The sequence below is a fragment of the Zingiber officinale genome, chromosome 3B, assembly GCF_018446385.1.
Source record: "Zingiber officinale cultivar Zhangliang chromosome 3B, Zo_v1.1, whole genome shotgun sequence".
Taxonomy (NCBI): Eukaryota; Viridiplantae; Streptophyta; class Magnoliopsida; order Zingiberales; family Zingiberaceae; genus Zingiber; species Zingiber officinale.
Genome location: NC_055991.1, coordinates 122,692,580 through 122,720,206, shown reverse-complemented (window position 1 = coordinate 122,720,206; position 27,627 = coordinate 122,692,580). Strand labels below are relative to the sequence as shown.

General features: G+C 36.5%; 2 protein-coding genes across 7 annotated transcripts; both read right to left on the bottom strand.

The window, feature by feature from the left end:
- Window positions 1-993: 993 nt before the first annotated feature.
- On the bottom strand, window positions 994-4,491 carry LOC121967532 (UDP-D-apiose/UDP-D-xylose synthase 2-like). Its single transcript, XM_042517827.1, has 9 exons — window positions 3,978-4,491; window positions 3,767-3,859; window positions 3,577-3,684; window positions 2,207-2,321; window positions 1,991-2,124; window positions 1,809-1,910; window positions 1,560-1,652; window positions 1,367-1,502; window positions 994-1,287 (listed from the first exon to the last, which is right to left on the bottom strand). The coding sequence occupies exons 1-9, from the start codon at window positions 4,272-4,274 to the stop codon at window positions 1,172-1,174; spliced, it is 1,194 nt and encodes a 397-aa protein (XP_042373761.1). The 5' UTR covers window positions 4,275-4,491; the 3' UTR covers window positions 994-1,171.
- Window positions 4,364-27,025, bottom strand: LOC121967529 (uncharacterized protein At3g49140-like). Of its 6 annotated transcripts, XR_006107789.1 has the most exons (12): window positions 26,703-27,024; window positions 26,402-26,618; window positions 24,656-24,758; window positions 24,478-24,545; window positions 24,268-24,396; window positions 24,056-24,178; window positions 23,841-23,961; window positions 23,625-23,719; window positions 22,868-23,020; window positions 21,740-21,835; window positions 7,480-7,753; window positions 4,364-4,628 (listed from the first exon to the last, which is right to left on the bottom strand). XR_006107789.1 is itself a non-coding variant. In XM_042517821.1 (11 exons), exons 1-11 carry the CDS (start codon window positions 26,879-26,881, stop codon window positions 7,655-7,657), a joined length of 1,383 nt encoding a protein of 460 aa, XP_042373755.1. In that variant the 5' UTR covers window positions 26,882-27,024; the 3' UTR covers window positions 7,365-7,654. The 6 variants fall into 6 exon arrangements, 5 of the variants coding, with proteins under 5 accessions (XP_042373758.1, XP_042373759.1, XP_042373755.1 ...); XM_042517821.1 differs by lacking the exon at window positions 4,364-4,628 and having other exon boundaries at window positions 7,365-7,753; XM_042517823.1 differs by lacking the exon at window positions 4,364-4,628 and having other exon boundaries at window positions 7,365-7,753; window positions 21,777-21,835.
- Between the last annotated feature and the right edge of the window lie 602 nt (window positions 27,026-27,627).

Genomic DNA, 27,627 nt, shown 5'->3' with positions numbered 1-27,627 from the left:
ATCAGGTAACGCCTTTCTGTCTATTGCTTCTGGTTGCGTTTTCCTATTGGCAAATAAGTGAAAAGAATTGAGTACCAATGGTCATGATAGTAGTTGGATCTTGTTCATGGATAGAAGATAGAAGGCAATTTAGTCCCCAAAGAAAACCCTTTAGAATTCTAAATGTTGGAAGGAAATTAGTTTTTATATATATGATCATTATACTTTTTAGGTTTTTTGCTCAAATTTAGAAATGAGTAACATGTTTAATGGTAAGCATCCAAGCTATAAATTCATTTGACTCAAATTGAATAAATTCATAAATTTATTTGCCTATCTTATAAATGGTGATGTAATTATTATTTAAATAGTAGCAGCGGGTTGCTATGGAGCTGAAAGAATCACCTGACAAGTAATCAATTGGAGCAAGTGCTGGGAAAAAACAAAGAGTGGGAGAAGTAGAAACTGCTGCTTCTGGAGAAAATTGGCAAAGACTACCAGCAAAAAAAAATTAGGATTTTTTTGAGAAGTCACCTTTTAGTAGTGGGTGAAAATCAGTGTTGAGAACTGATCAAACCGTGAACCGGCCCTTGATCTGGTTTGGTCAATTATTAAAGTCGAAAAAATTTAAAAATCAGTCAAAACGGTTTAAAATCGGTCAAAATTACAGATTCAACCAGGCTTGAATCATGATTTTTAATTATTGAAGCATGATATATATATATATATATATTTAACAGTTGAATCACTGATTCGATAAATCTCAATCTGATCACATCACTGGTACAGTAACCGGTCCGGTTTTCAAAACATTGGTGAAAATCAAGCAAGAGAATAAAAGAGATGAAAAGCAAATGTCGAGTACTAAAAGGTGGATGGATGCTTCAGGCAGGGAACCTATTTTGAAGATCAAGTACGTGATTTCATAGACAGGAAAGGGCAATGCACAATTTGATTATAGAAATTAAAATAATACTACTAATGGAAAGAATATAGTGCATCCCATCACAAGTATACGACCTTAAAAAGGACTAAGAATAGATTGTTTCAATTTGTTTAATAAATGCTCATTTGAGTCATTAGAAATAAAAATGAATGCTAATCGAAGAATATAGTGCATCCCATCACATGTATACGACCTTAAAAAGGACTAAGAATAGACTGTTTGAGAAACCCATCAGGTTCCAGGCATCTAGCTGGATGCAACTGACTTTGCCATTGCTCTCCTGATGGCTTCTGCATACGTCCTGTGTTGATAGGTCAGTGTTGAATCTAGCAAGTCCCACAGGGATGTCTTTGGGTTCCAGCCTGCAATTACATCATCATTAACTTGTATCTGGAATTCAAATCTGTAAAGTGAAACTTGCTTTAACGCCAGCAAAACTACCTAGCTGTTTGTTGATAATTGTCATGTCAGGAATTCGCTTATCACTGTCATCGTATCCTTCACCGTAGAACTCTTTGGAACTCACATCAATGGTAGGCACCTCCGCAGGAGGTTCCCCAGACACCTTTGAATACACCTGAAGACGAGACATCAGAACACAAGAACACTTGCATTACTAATGGCAAGCACGTACCTGTATCATGATCTCAGCAAGTTGCTTTACAGTGACTTCATTGTTAGGATTTCCCACATTAAAGATATGACCATTAGCACGAGCAGGATTTTCCTGCAGAGATGTAACAACTGCTTATTTAATAGCAAATATAGAGGAAGGATAAAGGTTGAAAAAGAAAGTTATTAGCTCAAGCAAGATTTTCTAGCAAGATGTGAGAACATTACTTTAATTGAAAATATACAAGATAGGAATATTAGATATGCTCACAATCATAAGCAGAACAGCCTCTATCGCATCTTTAATATAGACAAATGTTCGTTGGGACTGTCCACCATCAACAAGTTTCAGCGGCTCATGACGTAGAAGATTCTGTTTCGGGTGGAAAAATGATGTCATGTCTCAATGTCAGAAGTATATGTATTTACTCCGATATAATGGCTAATACATACATTGCTAAAACATGCCAAAACCCTAGGAACACCCTCACTAGGACCATCTATTCCGGGAATAAAGTCCATCCTCGGTCCAATCCAATTAAAAGGCCTCACAATAGTGAACTCAAGACCATTTTCCGCACCCTCAGCTTCAAGAAATTGACATTAAATGTAAGTACTAAATGTAATAATAACAGTACACAAATAAAAGAATTTTGTAAGTTATTTCACCATATATTAGTCTCTCAATAAGTTGCTTTGCACATGCATATGACCACCTTTGCTTCTCGATAGGACCAAAAATGCAAGGGGAGGCATCTTCTTTAAGTACATAGAATTCTGGGTCCTATTTGATCACAGACACCCATATTAGCAGACACAAAGAAAATATCGTGTAAGAAATATATTGGAGTAACAATATAAGCAAACATAAATAGTAGTGCTGCAACAACATAAAAATGATTTGCTAGGTCTAGTGTGTACAACAATGAACCCTATCAGTGCTCTTAATGTGAGTTTCACCAATTCAACTAGCTTGACTATTGAGGAAGTCCCTAACAAACCCACGGACAATATGGCATGCAATAGGCTGTTGTCTTTGGGTACATTAAAAGTGTAGGAAACTTAGGACACAAAAGCAACAATAACTTAGCGGATCTACATTACAGAATCCCATAACGTGGTGCCAATTCAAAATTAAGAATGACAACTGAGTCACTTTACCACATTATGCGAACATGTAAAAATATGACCATTCAGCATACTTGTATGTGCATTTTGAGGGTGGAATGACAAGAGACCAAATTTTGTGCAAAAGCTATGACATTAAGAGTAGATGCAAGTTGCTTGCACTGAGTTTCAGCAACACCAAGTCATCCACATATGGACGGACCAGACGAAATGACACAATTACTTACCCTTTCTGTCTCAACATGAGGAAATTTAGCAAAAAAATATGTTTTACATGTGTTAATGTCAGTTCTAACAGATGAGGACCTTCTGATAATGTAAGAGCAAGTTAGAAGTGAGCTGAGATGGAAAAAAGTTTTGAGAAACCATCAAGGTAGATGTGGATAGAGGTGAAGCACGGTGGTGGAAAACCTCTTTCCCTATCTGTGATCTGCGTTCACCCTATACCATGCTGTTACATGTGTGGGTGTTGTCAAATAAATCACCATCTATCATGATGATGTCAATTGGGTGTGATCAGATTGGTGACATGTCCTTTAGGCAAGAAAACACCCGGAGCCTCATCAACCATCAGGGTCGTGCGTTGAACGCACATACACACTCAGCAGGTTGGCCCTTGGGTCATGGGTATCATTATCCGCATCTACATGAAAATCCATGTGATCATAAGAATCGAACCAACTTCTTTTGCTCGAACTCTTGATTAGCTTCTATGTTACTCTAGATGCTAGTCAGTATAAGTAATGAAGATGACAAACTTTTCCACCACAGGCGCTATCAAGAAAAGTAGATAGATGTGATCAAGCTGTAATCTATTTATCTACAAGTCATATATTTCTGAGCTTGCATATAATCAACTGTTCAGGAAAACCATGTATTCAGAAAAAAGATGAGAATCATGTGATGAGCACCTTTCTAAGGGGGTGATCCTTTGGCAGGAAACTTCCAATTGTTTTTCCATACACTTCACAGGTGGAAAAATGAATAAGACGCTTGCTGTTCTCTGAGCAGTACCTGGCCTGCACAAACACGCTACAAGAAGTCAGGCAAACAGTCTAGTCGAAAATTAATCAAAATCAAATCAAGAAACCGAAAACTTACAACGGGGAGAGCATCAATGAAATTGCTGTAGATGGTGTCTAAAGGTCGGGTGTTGTAATCCGCTGGCGTGCAAATCGCCGCCAAGTTGATCGTCTGCAAAACCAAGCATAGGCAAAACTGGATCAGAATAACCCATGAAAAAAGACAGCAATCGTCATCAGCGCCATCATATTGCAGTGGAGTGGACGAGCAAGTGGTAATTAGGACGAACCAGGTCGGACATCTTGATGAGCCCCTCGAGCCTGGAATCGTGCTTGATGTTGAGGCGGTGGAACTGGATCCGGCCATCCCATGGGTGGCGGGCCTGCTGCCCCTCTGCGTAGGCTGGCGGGTCGAGCAGGTGCTTGATCTTGTCATTGTAGACGTCGACGGCCAGCACCGTGTGCGGGGTCTCCGCCATCAGCTTCTCGCAGAGGTGGGATCCGATGAACCCACCGGCCCCGATCATGCAGATGGTCATGGGCGCGATGGGGCTTCCGTCGAGATCCAGCCTAGCAACCGCTGCCATCTCCGAATCCCTTGGTTTACAAAGAAAATCGTACCGTAGACGAAGAGAAAAAGGTCAAAGAGGGAATACAGTATGTGGCACTTGTTTGTCGCCTAGGTTTCCGCTGCCGATGCGATTGGGATTTGGGCGGTGTAGGAGGAGGAGGAGGAGGAGGAGCAGAGCGACGGATTTGGAGCAAGCGGAGCGGAGGATGTTTTGGTGCTGAGCCAAAGGAGAGAATGTTCCAATGCGGTATTTAAAGGCGGAGGACCGGTCCGCCCAGGCCTTCGGCCCAGGCCCAGCCCAAGCTTTTCTCTCCACCGGTGGATTAATTGAAATCAGATCTTCTGTCTAAGATTTTTCATCCGTATGTCCCTTCATCGAACGGACGGATTAGATCACATCTTAAAAATACAATACATATCATGAATATATCATAATCATCCGATCCATGAGGAGACATGGGACACGAGAATCTGAATACAGATAATCTGATTTCAGATTAATTAATAGTTTTAGTTTAATTAGAAAAAAAAAGTTTTTCGTCAAATAATTGAGGTGTACGTGTGGCGTGCTCGTGCTGGATCCAGGCTCAGCTCGGTGGGACCCTGCTGGCAATAACGAGGATGGAGGAAAAAAAAATGTGATCGTATTATTGTGAGGAGCTGAAAGCGGATCACCGACAAATTACACCGACACTTTGTGCCAGTACAAGGCTGAGCTGCTGTTGTTTTCAGAAAATATATTTTCCAACTTTTAATGTGAGAAAAATTATAATAAATAAAACTTTTTAATACAGTGAGATTTTTTTTTTAATAAAGAGCAGAAGTTATTTAGACCTTTCGATCAAGACAATTTGACCCAGCAGTCTAGTCAAGGGCCTAATAATTGAGCTGAGTGGGTTGGTTAGATATTAGGATGACAAAAAATGGTTAGATATTAGGATGACAAAATATATATATATATATATAATCCGTCCCTAATTCATTTGATCAGATTTAAATTCATCCTGAATAAGATGGAATTAATACAAGATCAAATTTAAACCCGACTCATTCTCATTCCTGTTTAGACAGCTTGATCTGAATATCCTCATGGCACGCCCTTACCTTAGATATTTATAATAGATCTATCCTCTTCAATCTGGACGTCCAAAAATATTACCGAATGTCCTGATTCTTAAAAATAAATCGGAACGTCTGCAAAATCTCTTTTTAAATGTTAGAAATATATAGAGCATTTATGCGTGTGTATCCCTTTAAGCACTTCAACAACTTGAGCACAGGAACAAATGTTTTCTAAAGGTCTACCCCTAGTTAATCGTAATAGACCTTGGTCAACTAAAGTGCCGAATGTAGCCATTGGAGATCAACGACTCTTTAACTAGTCGATTGCTAAAATGCTTCCTACCCAATCGACTAAACTCTAAACAGAAATATTCTATACACTAAGACCACTTGGACAATTGCCGTGTTTTGACTAGCTTTAATCTCATTTCAATCGAGTAGCAACTAGATAGTTCCCTTTTATTTGACTTAGTATTCATAAGCCTAAGAAAAGGTTCAAAACTGAAGTTCCTTGACAAATACAACTCGGGAATCCATTCTTCAGTTGACGGTTTTATTGGTGCTACAATGTTTCTAAATGGTTAGGTTTGACTAGATCACTTTGATTTGTTAAACAAAAAATTTAAATTAGGTTCATTTTATAATTTAACAAAGTGAACATGGAGCTTATAGAGCATGTTGATGTGAACATGAAGTTTGTAGAGCATGTTGATTCAATAGGGTTATGTTGGTTTGATGTGATCATAAGATCATTTGCCTGGATGGCTCAGAGATTTATGATAAGACAAACTCAGAGGTAGGATGATGAATAACCTGGAGCAAACTCAATGAACTTAGGTGCAAATGCTTGACAAGGTAAATTCTAAGACGAACAGCATTGAATGACTAGGGGCTAGATGCCTCTAACTATGTTTCCATTCAAACAGCAAACCTATGACTTAATTTAATTGTTAGAATATATGCCTTTTGAGTCATCAAAAGAATTATTATCAAAATCTTTTTAAAAATATATTTCAACTCAAAACACTAACAATTCACACGACTTAAAGTTTTTGGTTTGATTGCTAGCATGAAAATTAAAGATTGACAACAACAATTTTCATTAAAATGTAAACATGATATAATCAAAATGTCAAAAATTTGAATGCTTTATATTTTGCCAATGCAAAGCCTTAACCATGTGCTTAAATTTACCCTTACTCAGATTTATTTAATTCCAATTGTGCTTAACGTTGTATTTACTTGCAGGGATTGATCAAGTGGAGGGAGGAACGAGGTCCGACTAGCTGCTTCTTTTGAATTAAACAACAAAAAGTCAAAACGGAGGGGGCCATGAAAGGTCTAGCAATATGATAAACGATCAGGTCTATACATCATGAACACAAATGATTGTGCAAGCTTAAGTTTTACTAAAACTACCTGTGTTCTCAAATTTTGGCATAAGAACAAATCCTCTTTTTCTTCTTGGCAGTGATCTTTTTTTGCAGTCATTAATTTCGATAGCTGATGCTACAATCAAGGTTAGGGTGTCAAGTGTGTAACTATGACCAGACTCTGGTTAATATATCTAAGAAATTTGAAGACATGGAATAGCTGCAGTTTTGAGTTGTATTTGTGAGTATTTCATGTAACCTGTAATTTGTCATTTTGCTAATGTTACATCTTGTTTATGTGCATTATGCAATGAGGTGGATTTAATTATTCCTGGAAATGTCTCATTGGAAGTCTAAAAATTCCCTGAACATCTTGTTAGTTTAAAAAAAAAAAAAAAAACAAACCAAATTGCAGCAGTTTCAATAGTACAAATCACTTCCTAGTGTTCCCTGATATCATCTCAGTTACTTCGTTTAAACACTTCTAAAGCAGTAAAGGGCTAGGCTTGTCTTTACTTTCGGGATAAATGAGTTCTTAATCCTACTATTGCACCTAATAAGTTAGACATGATATCATCAGACATATGGAACCATTTCTTAAACAAAATGTTTTCATATTAGTGTGGAATCATATTTTTTGTCCCAAAAAAGGTGGCTAAGGTAGCAAAAAGTTATCAAGTGAAAACAACCAGTGGGAGCACTATAAAAGTATAAACCTTCTATGCCTCACAATTTGACCATAATATTGCTTAAAAATTGTTGCTGATAATGTAAGTGAAGCCTTACCAGATCAATCAATATACTTCCAAGCTACAGTGGCTTCCCTGATCAAGAGCTAGGAATTGAGAGACAAGTTATATGCAATAGATGACCTGATGGCGGGGATGAAAGATCAGACGATCCCACCTCAAGATATGAAGATGAATCGGCTAGATATGCTATAATCAAACTTGTCAGCTGTCTAATCCTGATGAGCTTGCTGCCAGCTCTGCTGTTTCTGCTGCTGTCGGGGAAAAAGAAGATCATTTAGCTGCTTTTCTGCGCTAAACTCTGATGTTGCCTGAAAGTATAAAACAAGAAGAGATTTAAGTTTTGCAGTAAACACCAAGGTTTACACATAAATGTTATCATGTCAACTGAGAACCATAAAAAATAGATTGTTTTGTATTTTCTGTAGTTAAAACGAAATGGAGCTTGATAGTAGTATAGAAAGTCAATATAATGGATCCTCTAATGTTTATCAATTGATGCGGTGATAAAGGAGGCCCCGCCCGGTACGGGTCAATTGCCTAAGTGGAGGTCAAAGTCGAGATGGTTAACACCACGGTGTCAAAGGGCTGCCTATGGAGGCCAAGAGGAGGTCGACCACAAGGGCCGGTCAGGCAGACAATGTCCGAGCGGCAACGGGCTTGGCCGAGTTGACCACCCGCCTAGCTCGAAACAGTATGGTAAGATCGCCAGACGCTCAGTACAGAGCGGTAGAATACCAGGAGACCGGAGCGCTTGTCCGATCGAGAGGCAGCAGCCTACTATACCCAATTGCCGCAAAGAAGAACAATCGAGGTCGACCAAGTGGAGGAGTACTGGGTTGAGTGGCTATCTCGCTCGGTCGAGCGGCAAGATCGCTGACCTATCTCGAGATATCCTTTTGAGAGATAGGGTTGCCGACATGAGGCATGGTCAATAGACGAATCGTATGGCAACAAATCGGAGGACGCGCCCACGACCAATTGGAGAACGTGCCCATGACCATGTGTCCAGGACCAATTGGAGAACAGGACTAATTGGGGAACGTGCCCACCACCAATGGGAGAACATGCCCACGCCTCAAAAGCGCGCACATCGCCCGCCAGGGCATTATATAAAGGGGGGTCCGTACACCGACAGAGGTGCACATTATTCACTGTTTATGCTTGTGCTATTGTTGTTCGGTCTTTTTCTTCGTGCCAATCACTGACTTGAGTGTCGAAGGACTAACGTCGGGACCCCTTCCCTGGCTCAGCACTGACGTTTCTTGTGCTTGTAGATCGGAGCGTGGTTTACATCGAGTCAACGCAGTAGCCACATCCCAGCTTTCCGTCTCCACGATTTTCGGACAGGATCATCAATAATTCCCAATGTGTATTAAAAATCTCAGAATTGGTTAAATAAGTGGACATACAAAAGATTTCATATTGTAAGCCATATGGAAAATGCTCGCACCAACGAGTCAGGTTGGCAAAAAGGCAGAGAAATAATTATCCCAGATCAAGGATACACAGAGAAAGAAAATATCTCTTGAAAAAACCAACATTGAAGAGAAAAGGTGGATAATCATTGTGATGGCAATATGGCATAATCGTTCATGGCCTTCCAAAAGTGTCGGGCCATTATATTCCATATGCAGACCTCAGAGTATGTGAAATAGAATAGTGTTAAGGTTGTGTTCTTGTATAGATTTGAGTTAGACTGAAGCCACTATGATAAGTGAGAAAGTGCCTGCTTGACAGATAACACGAGTAAAATTCACCATGCTAAATAAAAACAGTTGCTTGCTGTTGTCTTCATATTCCTTTTAATAAGATTGATTGAAGAATCGTCCATGTGCAATTTGACATCATAGTCAAGTCCTTCAAGGAAGCCTGCTCTTAGAGAGAGCAAATTCAAACTTCTAGGATACAAGAAGTTCAAGACCGGAAGTGTTCCAGTTTCATATTTCAACTGCAATCTGATTTCAACTTCTTTGAGAGATTATGGTAAAAGGGATCCACCGGCACACAATGTTTTGCCTATCACATGGAATTTATTCAGGGACAACCATTATTTGTTGCTCATGAGACATCACTTTTCATTGTGTTAGAGAAGGCTGGAAGAACTAAGTAATATATTGTTTCTTTCCTTTTTTATTTCCAACAAAAGCATGCTCGACGGGGCAAAACCTGTTGTTATATGTTGTGGTCTTTTAAACTGACTATTGAATATACCAAAGCACGTTGTATTTTTTTAATGTTTTATTAACTTATTTCCCTTCATATTTCTTTCACCTTCCAGTTATTCACGGTGGACATGGTTAATGTTATTGTTCCCTACAGTAACAATTCCTTCATCAGCTAGACACTTTCACACCCTATTTGTGTTAAGTCATAGAGATAATAATGAGCACATTGTCTTCTAATATTTTTCATTTCTTTTTCAAACAATATCACTTTTCTCATTCTCTACTTGGTTTGTTCTTATATGTTGCTTATGACCATGGATGAATATAGTTCATGCAATAAAATTGTACATAGAGAGGCAATTGTGAAACTTGTCAGCTAAACCATGCCATTGAAAATATTTCTGGCTGGATGTAGATTTGCCACACATGAGGGTTCAAGAGCATATCATGGAATTTATCACATCTGATGAGACGTGATTGTCCTATGGTTTGAAATATGTCAACACAAGTGAAACATCTCATCCTGCTTGTCGATTTGCAAGTAGAATGGGATGAGATAGGTGAAACAAGAGTTTTCTTCCAAGCAAGCATTCTGTGAACAACTTCTGTAAGAGAGGACTTTGAACAATTTCTCCTGTGACAGCTAAGAACAACTGAAAACATCTTCATCAAGAGAAGTGGTTTCTTCAAGCTGCACGATGACTTGGTACAACTATGCGAGTGCAATGACTCGTGAAAGTGAGGTAAGGACCATGCAAGATAAATTCACAAAGGATTCTACTTAGCTCAAGAACAACTCTGCGAGGACCGCATAAGAAAGAATTTCCACAAATAATTCTAAAGGAGCTGAAAGCTAGACCGATTTCCATTAACTAAAGAAAGAATCCATAGAATACTTGCTCCAGGAACACAACTACCTCCTCCTCCTTTCTCCCTCCACCCCTGATTTACCATTGACACCATTCACTACAAAATAAATACAATTTGGGGACGAAAATTTGGGACGAATAAAATTCGTTGCAAATTAGCGACTAATTTTGCAACGAAACCCTAATTCATCGCAAATTAGCAACGAAAATAGAAACGAAAGAAATTCGTTGCAAATTCGCAATAAATATATTTTCGTCGCAAAATTCGTTGCCAATCAACGTCAAAAAATAACTTTCGTCACAAATTTACGTCGCAAAAAATTGTTCATCGCAGAAGCATAGATGAACAGATAAATTTTTGCAACAAATCTCTAGTTTCATCGCAAATTGGCGATGAATATATATTCGTCGCCATTTTCGTCGCAAATTAGGGACGAATTCCCGAGTTCGTCGCAAAATTTATATTTATTAAGTGATACTTTAAAAATTTGGAAGATGACCCTAGAGAGCTCGGAATGACACGAAATAAGTTTCTATGGGTTCGTACCATTGTCCTCGTATTATTAGTGGGCTCAAACAAAATTTTTAACCAATATACAGATGTTTAAAAAAATTTTACGCCGAACGAGTAATAAATATTAAAATCTTGTTCCAAAAATTTATAAACATTGGTGTATTGGTTAAAAATGTATTTTGAGGTGAGTAATAAGATGAGGAGAACGATACGAACCCAAAGAAATTTGTTTCGTGTCATTCCGAGCTCGCTAGGGCCATCTTCCAATTTTTAAAAGTTTAACCTAAAAAACAGATTTTAGGGACGAATTTCGTGTTTGTCGCAAAAATTAATTTTTTCTAAAATCAAAATAAATGCGTATAAAATACAGAAGATGAGCCTAGAGAGCTCGGAATCACATGAAACAAGTTCCTATAGGTTCGTATCGATCTCATGATCACAATGATGGCCTCAAATAACTAATAAAATTTTTTAATCGTAATAATAGTTAGATGGACTCTATAAACCTTAAGACTTGGTGAAAAAGAGTTAGAGTTTGAAAATGATTAGGTGGTTTTGGTATCCAAAAATCACTCACCTAAATATATTGTGTGAAAAAAATATTTGAGGTCATCATTGTGATCAGGAGATCGACACGAACCCATAGAAACTTGTTTCATGTGATTCCGAGCTCTCTAGGTCCATCTTTCGTATTTTATACGCATTTAATTTGATTTATGAAAAAATTAATTTTTGCGACAAACTTGAAATTCGTCCCAAATCAGGGACGAACTCAGAAGTTTGTCCCTAATTTGGGACGAATTTCAAGTTTGTCGCAAAAATCTGTTTTTTTAGGTTAAACTTATAAAAATTGGAAGATGACCCTAGAGAACTCGGAATGACACGAAACAAGTTTCTATGAGTTCGTATCAATCTCGTGATCTTACTAATGGGCCCAAACATAATTTTTAATTAATACACTGATGTTAATAAATTTTTGCAACAAGAATCAAATATTTATTACTCGTTCGGGGTAAAAAATTTATAATCGTCAGTATATTTGTTAAAAATCATGTTTGACCCCATTAATGAGATCAGGAGAACTATACGAACCCAAAGAAATTTGTTTCGTGTCATTCCGAGCTCTCTAAGGTGATTTTCCAAATTTTTAGAATCACTTAAAAAAAATAGAAAATTTGCGACGAATTTTTACTTCGTCCCTAATTAGGGACGAAATTGGCAACGAATCGTTTTTCATCGCAAAAATCGCAATAATCCCGATCCCTACCGTGCCCTAATTATTTTTCTTCTCTTCTCCATCAGCTTGTGCGGCGGCGACGAACCTTCTGCCCTATTCCGGCCACGATCTCCAGCAGGTAAAGTTCATTTCTCCCCCTCTTTTTTCCCAACCATACTAGAGCGTAAGGCGACGACCGCTGCTTGGTTGCGCCGGCTGTTCTTGCATGGCACGCACGGATCTCCGACCCCCTATATGCTGCTGTCGGGCCTCGGTGGCCGCTGGTGACCTTGGCGGCCGCTGCCAACCCAAGGTCGTTGCCGACCGCCTGGCGACGCTGGCTTGCCGGTCGCCGCCCCCCCTGTGATGCCTCGGGGGTTGTTGTCGGTCTCCTTCTGCCGTCAGCAGCTGTTGCCGGCAGAAGGACAGCCGCTGGTGGCCTTGGTGGCCACTGCCGACCGCTTGGCGACATTGCCTTGCTTGTTGTCGGCCACCTGTGACGCCTAGGGGGGCTGTTGCCAGTCTCGTGCTACTGTTGGCAGCCGCTACTGGCTCCTAGCTGCTGCTACTGACCCCGGCGATCGGCTGTTGCTTTCCATCGGTGTCGGAGGATATAATTATTTTTGAATCTTATATACAATTGTAAACATTTTATTATTTCTTGTGTAGGTTTGTACACCGACACAGTTTGGAGAGACGCTCATTGTTGTTCTCCTTTGCAAGTATATGTATTTATACTTGTTTACTAATAATGATAGTAATAATGTTACTGTATTTGTCTATTGTACTATCTCTTGTTTTTATTTTGGTTGTTATATAGTATTTTCATATGTATGTTCACTTGCTTCATATTTACCATTAGTTTGTTGTCTAGAAGTTTTTTATTATTGTAATTTATTGTAAACAGACAAAATGCAGAATGAAAGAAGTTGGATGTATAAGAAGAATTTGCCTAACCGTCGGGGTTTAACTGATGAGTTTATCATTGGCTTGAGGCAATTTTTGAATTTTGCATGTAGTCAAGCTGAGTATATGGATGACAATAAGATAAGGTGTCCGTGTAGAAAGTGTCACAATGGTAAATTTTTACCCTCTGATAAAGTTGAATAACATCTTTGTAGATTTGGATTTACCCTGAATTACTATAATTGGACATCTCATGGTGAGCCGTTTATATCTGATGAGGATTATGAACGAAATATACAAGTCTCAGTTAGTGGTGATCAGAGTTATTATAATCAACTAAATCGATAATTGATGCAGCAGGTCAGAATTTCAATCCCGACATGCATGGTATAAGTTCTAGTTATCCTCCACCAGTTGAACAAATGTTTAATACTTATACATCACCATTGGAGGAGGTAGAAGTACCAGGTGTTGATGAAACATATAATAAATTTCAAGAAGTGTTGAGTGTTGCTAATGAACCATTAAGGGATGGTTGTGACACTCACACGAAATTATCTCTCACCGCAAGACTGTTGAATGTCAAGTCAGAGTCTAATTTGTCGAAAGATTATTTTAATAAGTTTGTTCAAACTTTTAAAGAGGCATTGCCGCGTGATAATATATTGCCTAATGATTTTTACAGTATGAAAAAACTTATTAAAGAATTAGGTCTTTCGGTGGAAAGAATTGATGTATGCAGAGATGGTTGTATGCTATATTGGGGAGATAATGCAGATGCAGATGTTTGTAAATTCTATAATCAAGATCGGTACAAAAGCACCAGAAGGAATCAACAACGACGTAAATCATACAGTCAGATGTTTTATTTGCCTTTAACTCCTAGGTTACAAAGGCTTTATGCATCAAAGGCAACTGCTGAACACATGACTTGGCATGCAAATCATCAAACAGAAGAGAGGTTAATGTGTCATCCATCAGATGCAGAGGCATGAAAAAATTTTGATAGAACATATCCAGAATTTGCAAAGGAGATTCGAAACATTAGATTAGGTCTGTGTGCTGATGGTTTTGCTCCGTTTGGTAAATCAGGCAGAAATTATTCATGTTGGCCAGTTATCGTAACTCCGTATAATCTTCCACCTGGAATGTGCATGAAAACACCCTATATGTTTTTAACTTTGGTTGTCCCTGGACTGCAAAATCCAAAAAAGTTAATAGATATTTATATGCAACCACTGATTGCAGAACTGAAACAATTATGAGATGAAGGTTTTCCTACATACGATGTTCAAACTAATCAGATGTTTATAATGAACGTTGCTCTTCTTTGGACCATAAATGACTTTCCGGCTTATGGTATGCTATCGGGTTGGAGTACCGCTGGGAGATTAGGATGCCCAATATGTATGGAGAGATCGAAGTCAATCCGATTGAAACATGGAAAAAAACTGAGTTATTTTGATTGTCATAGATAGTTTTTATCACCAAATCATATTTTCAGAAGAAATAAAGATGAATTCACTATGAATAAAATTGAAAGAACCCCTCCACCATTGAGATTAACTGGCGAACAGATTTGGTGGCGAGTAGTTAACTTTTCATCTGTTATTGAAGAGCCACATGGTACAACATATGAATATAGAAGTACACATAAATGGACTAAACGGAGTATATTTTGGGATTTGCCATATTGGTTTAGTCATTTGATTCATCATAATCTCGATGTAATGCATATTGAGAAAAATATTTTTGATAATCTCACAAATACAGTGATGGATATTAATGGAAAAACCAAAGACAACCTGAATGCATGAAAAGATATGCGACTCATTTGTAAAAGGCCCACTCTTGATGTCGATGAAAATAGTGGGGGACCAAAGCCAAAGGCTGTTTATACATTGAATAAGGATCAGAGACGTGTTGTGTGTGAATGGTTTAAATCATTAAAATTTCCAGATGGGTATGTCTCTAATCTTGAAAGATGTGTCGATATGAAAGAATGCAAATTGATTGGTTTGAAAAGTCATGACTGTCATATAATCATGCAAAGACTCATTCCTATTGCCTTTACGGAACTCTTACCAAATTTTGTATGGGTGCTATTACAGAGTTAAGCATTTTTCTACATGATATATCCTCCACAGTTTTGAGACAATCACACATGGAGAAATTAGAAAGAGACATTCCAATCATTTTGTGTAACTTGGAAAGGATATTTCTACCCTCATTTTTTGATTCCATGGAACACCTTTTAATTCACTTACCATACGAAGCCAAAGTTGGAGGACCTGTTCATTTTCGATGGATGTATCCTTTTGAAAGGTAAATTTTTTTCTACTATACTTCCATACTCTGAATGCATAAAAATTTACTAATTTAATTATAGATTAATATCTAATACAATTTATTTTTATCATCATCATATTCTTATATCATTTGAAGAAAAAAATCAAAAATAAGGCACATGTTGAAGCATCTATTGTTAATGCATACATTGTTGAGGAAGTGACAACATTTGCATCATATTATTTTGAGTCTCACGTTCAGAGCAAAAGGCAAAGGCCAGGAAGAAACGATGAGGGCCCTATTGATCCGAATTTAAACTCATTCTCAATTTTTAACTACCTTGGTCGATCAAGTGGACCCTATAAGCAGAGATATTTAACTGGTCAAGAATGGCGAGCAGCCCATACATATATTTTACTGAATTGTCCAGAAGTATCATCATTTTATGAGTTAGTGTATATATATATATATTATATTTTTTATGTCATAACATTTAGAGTTATATATATTTTTTATCGTAGGATTTTTTAAAACTTATATTCTGATTTGTCGACACAAGAGTTTGATCGCTTATGTCAAGAAGAATTTGCACCATGGTTCAAATCATATGTAAGTAGTCTATTTAAATTTGGTTTTCGCTTATGAATTTTGTAATAATTGTTGTATTTGAATTTAGGTTCTTGATAATCAAACTAACATTCAGCAAGAATTTCTAATCCATCTGGCATGGGATCCAAAAGCAATGGTACGCACTTGGCCAGTTTATTTCATAAATGGATATAATTTTCATACTGAAAATTATGGAATGGGAAAAACTACAATGGATAGTGGAGTTTATGTTAAGTCATCCAATGATGGAGATGCAAGCAATGATTTTTATGGTTTGCTGGATGAAATTTTAGAGATAGAATATCCTGGCCCAGAAATGCGAGTAATTCTATTCATGTGTCGTTGGTTTGACCCTATCAAAGGGATGAAGGTGCATCCACGATAAAATTTGGTTGAAATAAATCATAAGAGATTGTACAAGAAATATGAACCATTTGTGTTGGCACAGCAAGCAATTCAAGTTTTCTATGCTTCATATCCTAGTTTGAAACGTGACAAAGTTGATTGGTGGGCCGTTTGTAAAACGAAAGCACGGAAAAAAATTGAGGAACGTTGGGAGGGCATTGCTTATCAACAAGAGAAAGTTACAAATACATTTCATACTGAGGAATATATTATTCCAACGTTACGAGATCCCAGCGGAGTAGTCATAAACGTGGATGCAACTGAAATTGATATTGATATTGATGATGATGATGATAGGAGGAGGAGGAAGAGGAGGAGGAGGACGACGACGACGACGAGGATGATAATGACAATGAGGACTTTGATTTTTTGTAATGGGTAAGTTTTGTTATCTTAATAAAATAAACTTTATGCTATTTTATTTTCATATATGATACTGATTTTTTAGGAGCAAATTTAGTTTTAATCTGCAAATTACAAAACTCATAGCTCAATTAGTTAATCTGTCTCAATTAATATATAATTATTTTATTTTTTCATTTATATATTTTATATGTTAATACTCTGTAGTTTTTTCTATAGGTGATTAGAAGTTATATCTCATCGTCATCTCAGAGGTTTGTGCACTCTCTTATTTTTAGGAATTATGGTGAGTTTTTTTTTTTCAAATTAGTCATTAAGCATAATATTTGTATTTACTTTATCATATTTTTGAATTTTCAGAATATGTTTCGACGGGGTGGTCGTAGACGGAGCTCTCAAGTTACAGCACCTGTAGACACTGTTGCTACACCCCCAGTATAGGATGCAGCACCGTCGCATACACCTATGCCAGTACCATCGCATACACCTATGCCAACCCCATTGCATATAGCTACGCCAGTACCTTCCTCTACAGGATCGCCTTCTCCTTCGGCAGTGTCTTCTCCTTCCACAGTACCTTCACCGATTGAGTCGCCAGTACCCTCTTTCGTTCCTTCTCGACACTCGGTTGACACTCGAGAGCCTATATCCCCTTGTGGAGATTCGTAAGTAGAATCAAACTATTTCATTTTTTAACTATTTAAATTATTTAACAATTTTTTTTGTAATTTATAATAGATTTGATAATTCTGTCCGTGTTATTCACGAGATTAATAGAATCGTGAATAACCATTGGAGAGGAGACTCGATGAGTTATACAAGCACTCCAGCACCGACAAGAGAGCTATGGTGGAGTGAATTTAAGGTATATCTCAATCATTTTATATCTTAAATAAAAGTGAATATATAATATTTATTTTTCTTCTATTGCAGCGATCATTCACTTGGGACATGTTTGATGAGATGGAAATAAAGAGGATTTTCATGAAAAAATGTGGCGATCACATTCGTCATGTACTCAATCATGCAAAGTCGAGGGGGAAAAAACCACCATTCATCACCGAGGAAAATTGGATAAGGATTTCAAATTTTTGGAAAAGTGAGGAGTTTAAAAAAAGAAGTCAACAGAATAAAATAAATCAATCTTTTAATTCTAGAGAAATGTCTGCGACATATGCAGGAGGCTCTATCAATGTGGATGAGCATAGACGTAGATTGGTAATTTTTAACTCTCCTAATATTTTCTTAATCTATTTTTTTACTATTTAATTATTTCTAATTATCTTTTTTAGACCAAAGAATTGGGAAAGGAGCCTAATTTTATAGATACTTTCACCCGCACATTTCAGAAAAAAGATAAGACTTGGAGCGAGGACAGAGCTAAAGCAATTAAGGTTTGAATAAACTTTGGATCTTAATTTATAACTTAGAATCTATTATTAATGTATCTGCTCTGACTTTATACTCTTGCATTCCTAAAATTTTATTATTATAAATTTGTTTTATTTTTTTTTACAATACAGGAAAAGTATGTTGAGCTAGAGGTAGCACAGAGATGTTAAGCTTCTGCTAGTTCTGATATTGAGAGGTCTGAGCCGTCTGTTGGTAGTGATTTCAATTTATGGCTACAGGCGAGTGGGGGGGGCCAAAAGGGGGAGGAAAGATATTCGGAATGGGTTCATTGAGCAGAACCATAGAGTTGGTCGTATATCTTCTTCCTCCTCCGCACATACCTAGCAGATGCATAACTTGACTGAAGAGGTTTCCCAGTTGAAGGGCATTATAAAGGACAGGGATGAAGAAATGAGAGAAATGCGTTGACAATAAGATTTTATTATGCGGCATCTTCAGTTAAGTTCTGTTTCAAGTCAAATTCCTCCCGGTGACGGTGATGACGGTGATGATGGTGATGGCGGTGGTGGTGATTCTTAATAAATTTATGGTAAATTTTATGTTTGAATTTTTTTCATGTCATGTTATAGTTGATTCTATATTTTCATTTTACCTTGATACATTGCTTCTTATGTCATGTTTGCTATCTATATAAGATAACACTGCAAAGCAAATTCTACTACCTTATTATTAATTTAGCTTTGTATCTTCATGTCCTTGCTCTTTTGATTGTTTTTTAGAATGCCTTATACTGTGATGTGTTATACTAATTCCATGCTGCCTTTGCATAATTTTGATGTTTGAGTTACAATTATGTCATCTTTTTGATGCAGTGACTAGTTTAATTTGGTGATCATTCTTTTGAACCTTTCATAGAGTAACTATCTCTAATATTGATTTGAGTTCTTTTGTCAATTCTTTTACCAACATTTGTTATTATTTTTGTTGGCACTGGAAATCTTGTTCTAGTATAATCACATTAGTATATATGTAATATATATGCTAATAGATATACCAATTAGATAAAGTAGAATAAGGAGCAAATATGGAACAGAATTATGAAGGGGGCTGATCAGTTACATGATTTATCATTTGAGCAATGTAGTTCTCAACCCTGGAAAGTTACATAACGATAAGCAAATACATATTGAAATATGAATCAGGAAGGCTTATGTTTGGCATATTCACTGAGTTGCAATTTAAAGAGAATAAAGGACGACATATAATCATCACTGTCAAATCAGATTAGTGTCAACTATTTGGGATTGGCTGCAGTTCTTATCCCTCCATTGTACAATTAGAACACATTACATATGAATGATTTGAACAAAAGATTTTGGCCAACATGGAAATAAGCAAGGCTAAACATAAGCAAATACGGGATCCACTCCATGATCATTAAAAGGAGTGCATGTGGTCATACTCATTGAGGAACTATTTGAATGTTCAAATGCAAGACTCGAAACAGTTCTGAAGAAATCTATTAGGTTAGACGGTTTCAAACTAAAAATGATGTGATACTCTGCTAAAGAAACAGAGAAAGAATATTTAACAAATGATACTTTGAAAATATTCGCACATAGGAGATGTGAACATCTAACAACATTTTCTAAAAAGTGAAATAATGTAATAAGTTCCACACCCAAGTGATAGAACAAGCGGATCCTCCAGATGCAATACAATCAAATGCATACCAATTGAACAGCAATCAACATGGTAGGGGGGATAACAGTGACTATTAGGAACTAATAGTGGATTTTATGAGTATATATGTAATATATATACTAATGTGAGTATACTGATGTGCCCTTTTTAAGAGCACGTATACACACATTTAACTATACAAAATTAACCACACAAGTAGTAAAAGGATTATCAATGTACTTATTTCATTATCAATTTGTTGAACTTGTTTGGATTTTGGTTATTTATATATATGAACATGAGGCTTGAACAAAGGATATGAATTACAAACAACTTTAATTTCACATTGATACTTTGCATTTTATGTCATGATGATACTTTGCATGTTATGACAAACAATCTTAGTAACAAATTTCATTCATGTATGTAAATGTTAGATACAGATATCATTAATATGTTTGATACATTTTTTTTTTAGTTATAAATGTTACTTATTGTTTGTTTGTAATTTAACGCAGGAAAAGAAACATGGAAGGCGACCGAAGCTCCTGAGACATGACGATATGTATTTTATTTTCCTTTGGATGTCTTGTTACATTTGTTGTTTGGATTGTTATAGAACTTTCATGTTTGATATTATGAGTTGTTGAACTTGTTTGGATTTTGGTTAGTTGTATATATGAATATGATGTGTTTAGTTTTGGAATGATTTGTTTGGATATAAGATATATGGATTATGGATGTGTTGGATATAATGTGTTTAGTTTTGGGATGATTTGTTTGGATGTTGTATATGGATGTATTTGATATAAATTGTTGAAGATGTTGTAAGTGTAATATGTAAACAGAATAACAGAAAAATCAAAAAAAGATTCTGGATTTTTTTTTATTTTTGGGACAAATTTTGCGACAAATATGTTTTTGTAGCAAATTTATCGTAAATCTTTTGCGATTAATCAAAATTTGTCCCAGAATTCGTCGCAGATTTGGAACAAAATTAAGGTTTTCATCGCAAATTAGGAACAACTTTTGGGACGAATTCAGATTCGTCCCAAAACTCGTCGCAAATAGCTTTTTTACCCACCGTCGTTAAAGCGACGTTTTTGGGACGAATCTAGGTTCGTCGCAAATTTGCGACAAATCTGGATTCGTCCCAAATTTGGGACGAAAATATTTTTTTGTCGCAAATCTTCGAGTTTTTTTTCCCTCTAGTCATTTGTAATTAGGCAACGTTTTTTGCGACGAAAAATTTTCGTTGCAAATTTGGGACAAAAGAATATGTTTGTCGCAGATATAAAATTATGAAATTTGCAACGAATAAATGTTCGTTGCAGATTTGCAACGAATTCTGCGACGAAAATTTAAATTTGTCGCAAATATTTCCAACGAAATTATGTATTCGTCGCTAACATTTTTGCAACACCATTTTTGGGACGAATATAAATTCATCTCAAAATTCGTCGTAAAAAATTTTGCGACGAATTTTTTTATCAAATTCGTCCCAAAATTCGTCCCTAACTAGCAGTTTTTTTTGTAGTGATTGTTGGTACTTCAGCATGGTACCAAAATTGTCTCGCTTTGGCCTGTCAACTAAAGGAAGACACCAAGGAATAACTCCTTTAGGAACATTGATGCCCTTCTTTTCTTTTTCTTCATCTTCTTCCTATCTCCACTCCCAATGCCATTAACACCTGTTGGCACTCAAACATGGCAACAACTCGTTTAAGCCAACTACTGATACTTATCAAACCTAAGTCATCAATTCTTTCTTATAGTTTTGTTAATTTTCAGATTTCTTACTAGATTTACTTTTTCTTACTAGATCTGGTTATGAGATCCATCTTCACAAAGTTTTGGTAACAGAAATATCCAAGAAAGAACAAAAAAATTGAAACTTATTATTGAGTCAAGCAAAAGCTTACTTGTGTGTCAAATGAAAATCTTAAGGTTTGAACTTGCCTTCCTGAGCAAATTCTCAAGTCGAAACCAAGACTATCAACTCCAATTGCAACAGCCTCCTGAAGCACAACAATATAGGATCTCAAAAATGAAAATAGGATTAAATTATAATATTTAGGAACTTGACCAATGGCATGGAATCAATACATGGAAACAATATAATTCTGAATCTCTAGGAGAAAAATGCAATTTACTCAAGTAAGCGGTATAACAATCATTACGTTAAAAAAATCAAGGTGCATACAATGACCATTACATTATTGCACACCATAAATTCACATTTTCAATGTTGTATGTCTTAGTGAATGTAGATTTAAAAGTGTAGATCAAAATATCACCCACCATAATGTCATATTTCAACATAAACTATTATATTTAGTGAAGGTTTAAGGTTTAAACTTTAAGAAGCAACTCGTTAACCACATAGTATATAAAAGTCTAAGCTTTCAATTTATTTTATTATTTATTTAATAAATAAATTTACATAAATTTTAAATTGAGCAAGCTTTTCCTATTGGACGAAACCCCTTACCAAGTCAAATCCTTTAACTTGTTCTTATTGGATCATTTATTTAAAGAGGAGATGGCTATCCTTTTTCACAACAAAATCCTCATATTCCCCCTGTTTTCCTAAAATCTCTACTATGCTACTAAACTAGAAGGGTGTGCTTGATGCACGAGAAGAAAGACGAGAGGATACAAAATATAAGGTCTTCTCCTTAGAGGAATACTTCTTTGTAAATCGTAAAAGGGCGGCTCTAATACCCTGCAAACTTTGGGGGAAAGAGAGATAGTGGATTCTTATTATGTTATTGTATAGAATTGTCCATGTATTTATAATCCTTAAACATGAATAACTTTATGAAAGGGAGTCTTAACGCAACGATAAAGTTGTTGTGTGACTTGGAGATTACAGATTCAAGTCATGGAAACAACCTCTTGCAAAGAGGGTACTTCGTGCACCAGGCTATCCTTTTAAACATGAATAACTTTATACAAATAGCCAATTCTATCTAGACATATGCCTTACAAAACAAGGTATCTTGTCTTATCTAACAACATGAAAGATATTGTGATGGCTACCACATTACCTCCACATTCATACTCTTTTGCCTCAGGCATAGGTTTTTAAGGGCTTGTGAGATCTTCTCACCACCAGCTTTTAGTCGAGATAAAATGTTTGCAGCTGAATGTGCAAGAACATCTGGTTGAGCTTCCAGAAAGTCTTGAATTTTCACAGCAAACTGTAAGTAAACATCGAGGAATATGTTTACTGAACATTAGACAAAAAAAAACTAAGTGACCAATGTGTAAACCCCAACCAAGAACCAAAACAATGGAATCCAAGTGAGAGAAATGGAACATAAGATTTTCAGTTCACCAATGATTGGTGATCGTTAATAGAACATGCTAAACTAAAAGGAATGGAGAGAAATCTCTGCAGTAGATTTAGACAACTAAAATGGACACAAAAACTATTCACGAATTATCAGTAGTGACAATCTTATTTCCAAATTGATTGTGATTTACAATTTTACATAATGGACACATGCAATAATAACCCTCTTGAAATAGCCATATAAATTTATATAAACCTTTTAGAGATAGACATGCTTTTTGAGATGAAACTTGGCTAACATTTGAAAAAGTGTGCAACTATCTGATTGTTTCCAGTTTGGATGCAAACTGAGATAGGGAAACTCCAGAGATGCATTTTGGTGTGTTAAAATGCTACTATGGCCAGAGTTTGACAAGGAAAAGTGCTACAATGCTAGTAAGTCAGATTTCTGTTTAAGGAAAAGTGCTGCAGTGCTACTACAATCTGGGTTTTTGTCAAGGAAGACATGCCTGGCTTCCATATGCAGAAACTATCTGAATATTAATCATCTCCAATTTATAAAAAGCAGCTCCATTACTCGAACTTCTGTCATTATCTGATTCTCCTGTATGACAAACATGCTACTTGATCACTAATGGAGTAAAGTTACCAGAAAACAGATATTTTATAATATAAGATTCTATATCATCTTTTCCAAAGTTGGAAGAAGCATATCTATTCTATACCACTATATGGAATCTTCTTGATATTTGTGTTCTCCTCAACAAAAGCAGGTCTCAAATGACCTCGAATGACAATGCTAGCAGGAGGTTGATCCATCCAGTCCAAATGATCAGTTAATATAGACTGAGAAGAAGAAGAATGAAACTTGTGTGGCTAAAGACTGCACATGAAAATATAAAACTTTCATGCAAAATAAACAAATAAGCAGTTTATGTACCTCCTCCATTTTCTTAGCAAAATACATAGGGTGACAAGATCGCATTGTTTCCAAATTTGTCCAATCACTTATATCATCAGAGAGAATCTCATCTATTTCATCTTCTTGAATGATCACAACATTCTGCCCAAGAAATACTAATAATGACATCTTCAATATGCAGTCACAAAAAACAATAAAACTCATATCACAGAATCATCTTGTCCCCAAACCTCTTCATATTCTTCATCACTGGTACTTTCATCACTAGAACTTTCTTCGACTCCATAATCAAGATCAGCTGGCCCTAATAGGTCCATCTCTGGCAGCATTTCCACATTGTCCAAACCAATTATAACTTGCTGCACTACAATTAATTTTCTTGTGAAATCTAGAACAAATACAAAAGGCAACAAATTCATTAAAAATTAATAGTATAATACCACTAATGTATCATCTGCGATCAGAGTTTGCAAAATTTCTTTCTCATTGCCCACCTCAAAATAAATATCTGCCCAAAGTGTATCATGAAAAGCATAAGTGAGCAGATAAAACAGGGGGAAAAGTGTTTGTCCCCAGTGTAATAGATATCACAACAGTTAAACAAGTATTTCAGTGTACCTCCATGTTCATCAGTTAAGTATGGTAAATAAGGCAAAACAATATTTTGATCCACTACATCATCAGTGAATCCTGAAAAGACAATAGTTGCTTTGCTGTTCACCTAGACAAGGCATATACATGCCAAATTGCAACATAAAATAAGTTTAAAATCTAAATTGCAAACATGACATATTTAGCTTTTACGACATTATCAAGGAAAAATAAGATTGTACAGCACATAGCATTTCCTTCATCTTTCAATAGTTGGGAAGAAATTTCACTTGAGAATAGGAATTGAATTTTAGTATAAGTTTTGATTGTGCATTTAATATGGCATAGGATTGTACGACACTTAGATTGGCTTCAGCCTTAATTTTAGTATAAGTTTTGGGTGTCCATTTATATGGAGATCATAATGTCTACAATGAGATGAACATATGCGCATTTACTTATATTACAGGAAATAATGATTAGATATTTAGATTTTTTGCAATCAAGAATAATGAAAATATGATTATGGCCCTTCAGATATCTATGAGGCCTAATCTTAAAAATGCAATTTTAGTGCTCCTATCTGAATGTATTATTGAAATTAGATCTGGGACCAAGACAAGCAACAATGCCAATCAACAAGGCATGAATTTTAATGAATGAGTGACTATCTATACCTCTATAACATGTAACCAACAAGATAGTATTATTTTCAGGGATGCATAAAAACATGATGCATTTGTCAAAGAAGATAAGGGCAAAAGAACAAAGCAAGAAACCTTAGGGTAAATTAAATATAGGCTGGGTGGCAAGCCACAAAGAGTATAGAAAAAAGAAACAACTTGTTGTAACTTGGAAACTCTAAGGGGAATTGCAAGTTCATAAAGCAGAAGTTAAGAGGTAAAAGAAGGTAGAAAATGAGATCAGCCAAGTGGTGCCTATAACATTATAGCATGCATCATCAGTTATTTGTTACTAGATATGATTTTAGTCCACTTCTGGAGACAGAAAAAAGGAAATTCAATTGTTCACGAACAGTTGAATCACTAGATATGCTTTAGGCCAGGTATAAACAATATTGTTGGCTTTGTGAGCAAATTTCTCTAAAATTCTATAGAGAAGGAGAAGAATCATCAAAGAATGTGAACATACATCTTGGAGAGTGTTCAACAGCAAGACTAAGTGATAAATCAAGCCTTCATCATGATTTGAGGTGCTATAGATGTGGAGAACATCTCTGCACAGGGCAAATCATTTTTAACATCAGAGATAACTTAGGCATGATTTATGTTATACCATTGCCTTTTTTTGTTGCATTATGCCGTGATATGCTTGGATAGATTAATTTGGCAATATTCAATAGAGAATAGTTGTAAACTCCTTATACTGCTGTTTAATGGATTTCCCTGTTGTGGTTTTCATCCTTACTCTTGCAAGAGATTTTCTAAGAAAATTTGATTTTTTTTTTTTTATATGCGAGTTTATCTGCTGACTCGTGTGTACTCTTTGGCTAATTGGCATTGTGGATGCATTATTACCTTATGTTGCTTATTGTACTACATTGTTTAGTGAACAACATAGATCGATAATCAATGCTATTCTACCATCCCAGAACGATTTGCTTTATACTGGCGGAGTTCACAAAGCACGATCTATACTATTCTACAGGTTTGAATCTCTAGTCAAGTAAAAATTATAGCTGCGATTCGGTCCTGACCTTACAGGCATTATTGTTAACTATCTTGCTCATTCAGTAATTTATGTAGCTGTTACCTCTATTATGGTCCTAGCAGTCTCCGCCACTGTGAGACACCTCTCTTCTCCAGTAGCAGAAGGATCCAGCTCTTGGATTTCCTCAGAAGGATGGTAACGTGGCTTCGAGTTGCTTCTCGGTGAATCCGGCAGCGAACCTGCATCGCCTTGCGAAGAACGAACTCTGGAAGAAAGAGGAAGACCCCGGCGAGATTGAGAGCAGCTATCAATAAAGATCCTAGTGAGCATTTCCGAGAAAAGGGATTAAGCATCAAAGACGCCACTAACAAAAAAAAAAGGCAAGGAGGGGGCAAGAGTTCACCCGAAGCCTCCTCCGGAAATTCTCCGCTTGCCTTGGGACGGGAACCTTGGGAATGCCCCGACGACAACCGACAGAATCGCCTGAGGCGGTGGCGCAGGCGGCGGCGGCTGAAGACAGGCACCGCCGCTTGAGCAGTGGCGCAAGCGGATAGCTAGGGAGGAGTCCATCGCGGTCAGCATCTTGACTTTAGGAGGTCGTCCGCCTCCGGGCGCGAGGCGTGGGCAGCACCAGCGGATGTCCGCAGCGATAGAAAATGGGTGGCCGAGCTTTCCCTGGATCGGAGATTGGTGCAGCTCGCCATCGAGGCGGCTATGATTATTCGTATATGCAGATCCCGATGCAATGTATGTAGCACCGATGTGGATATCGACTCGGGTCTAATCTGTGTGCGGACCGGGTCGCGCTAAGTGCATATCCCATCTCGAGTGCCGAGTTTTTTTTGTCCCAATGTGCCACATTAAAAATATAGAAATCCAGTGGTTTCTCCGTTATAAAAAAAAACTTCCAATAATTTTGAAGAGATTTGTAAAATTAAAAAACTAAACAAAAAAAATCGTATCATATATTTAAGATCTTTATTTTAAGAACAATAATGAAATTTGAAAGCTTGTTTCTTTCACAATTGAGTAGGTAGGTCGGATCATAAATATTAAATGAAAAAATAGTAAATAAGAATATATAATTTGATAGTGTAGGGATATTGTTGACATTCATGTAGTTTATTAATGATAATATGTGAGATAGAGAAATTAGAAAATAAATAAGTATTTTTTAATAATAATTATTTTTTAATATGCTCTCTCAAGATAGTATCCTAGAAATGACACCAATGTTACTGTAAATAGTAAACAGTCGAGGTCGAGAAAGTGACTTAGTAAGTGCAACAGTCAATTGATCCTTAGTAAGAATATGAGTAACTTGTAAT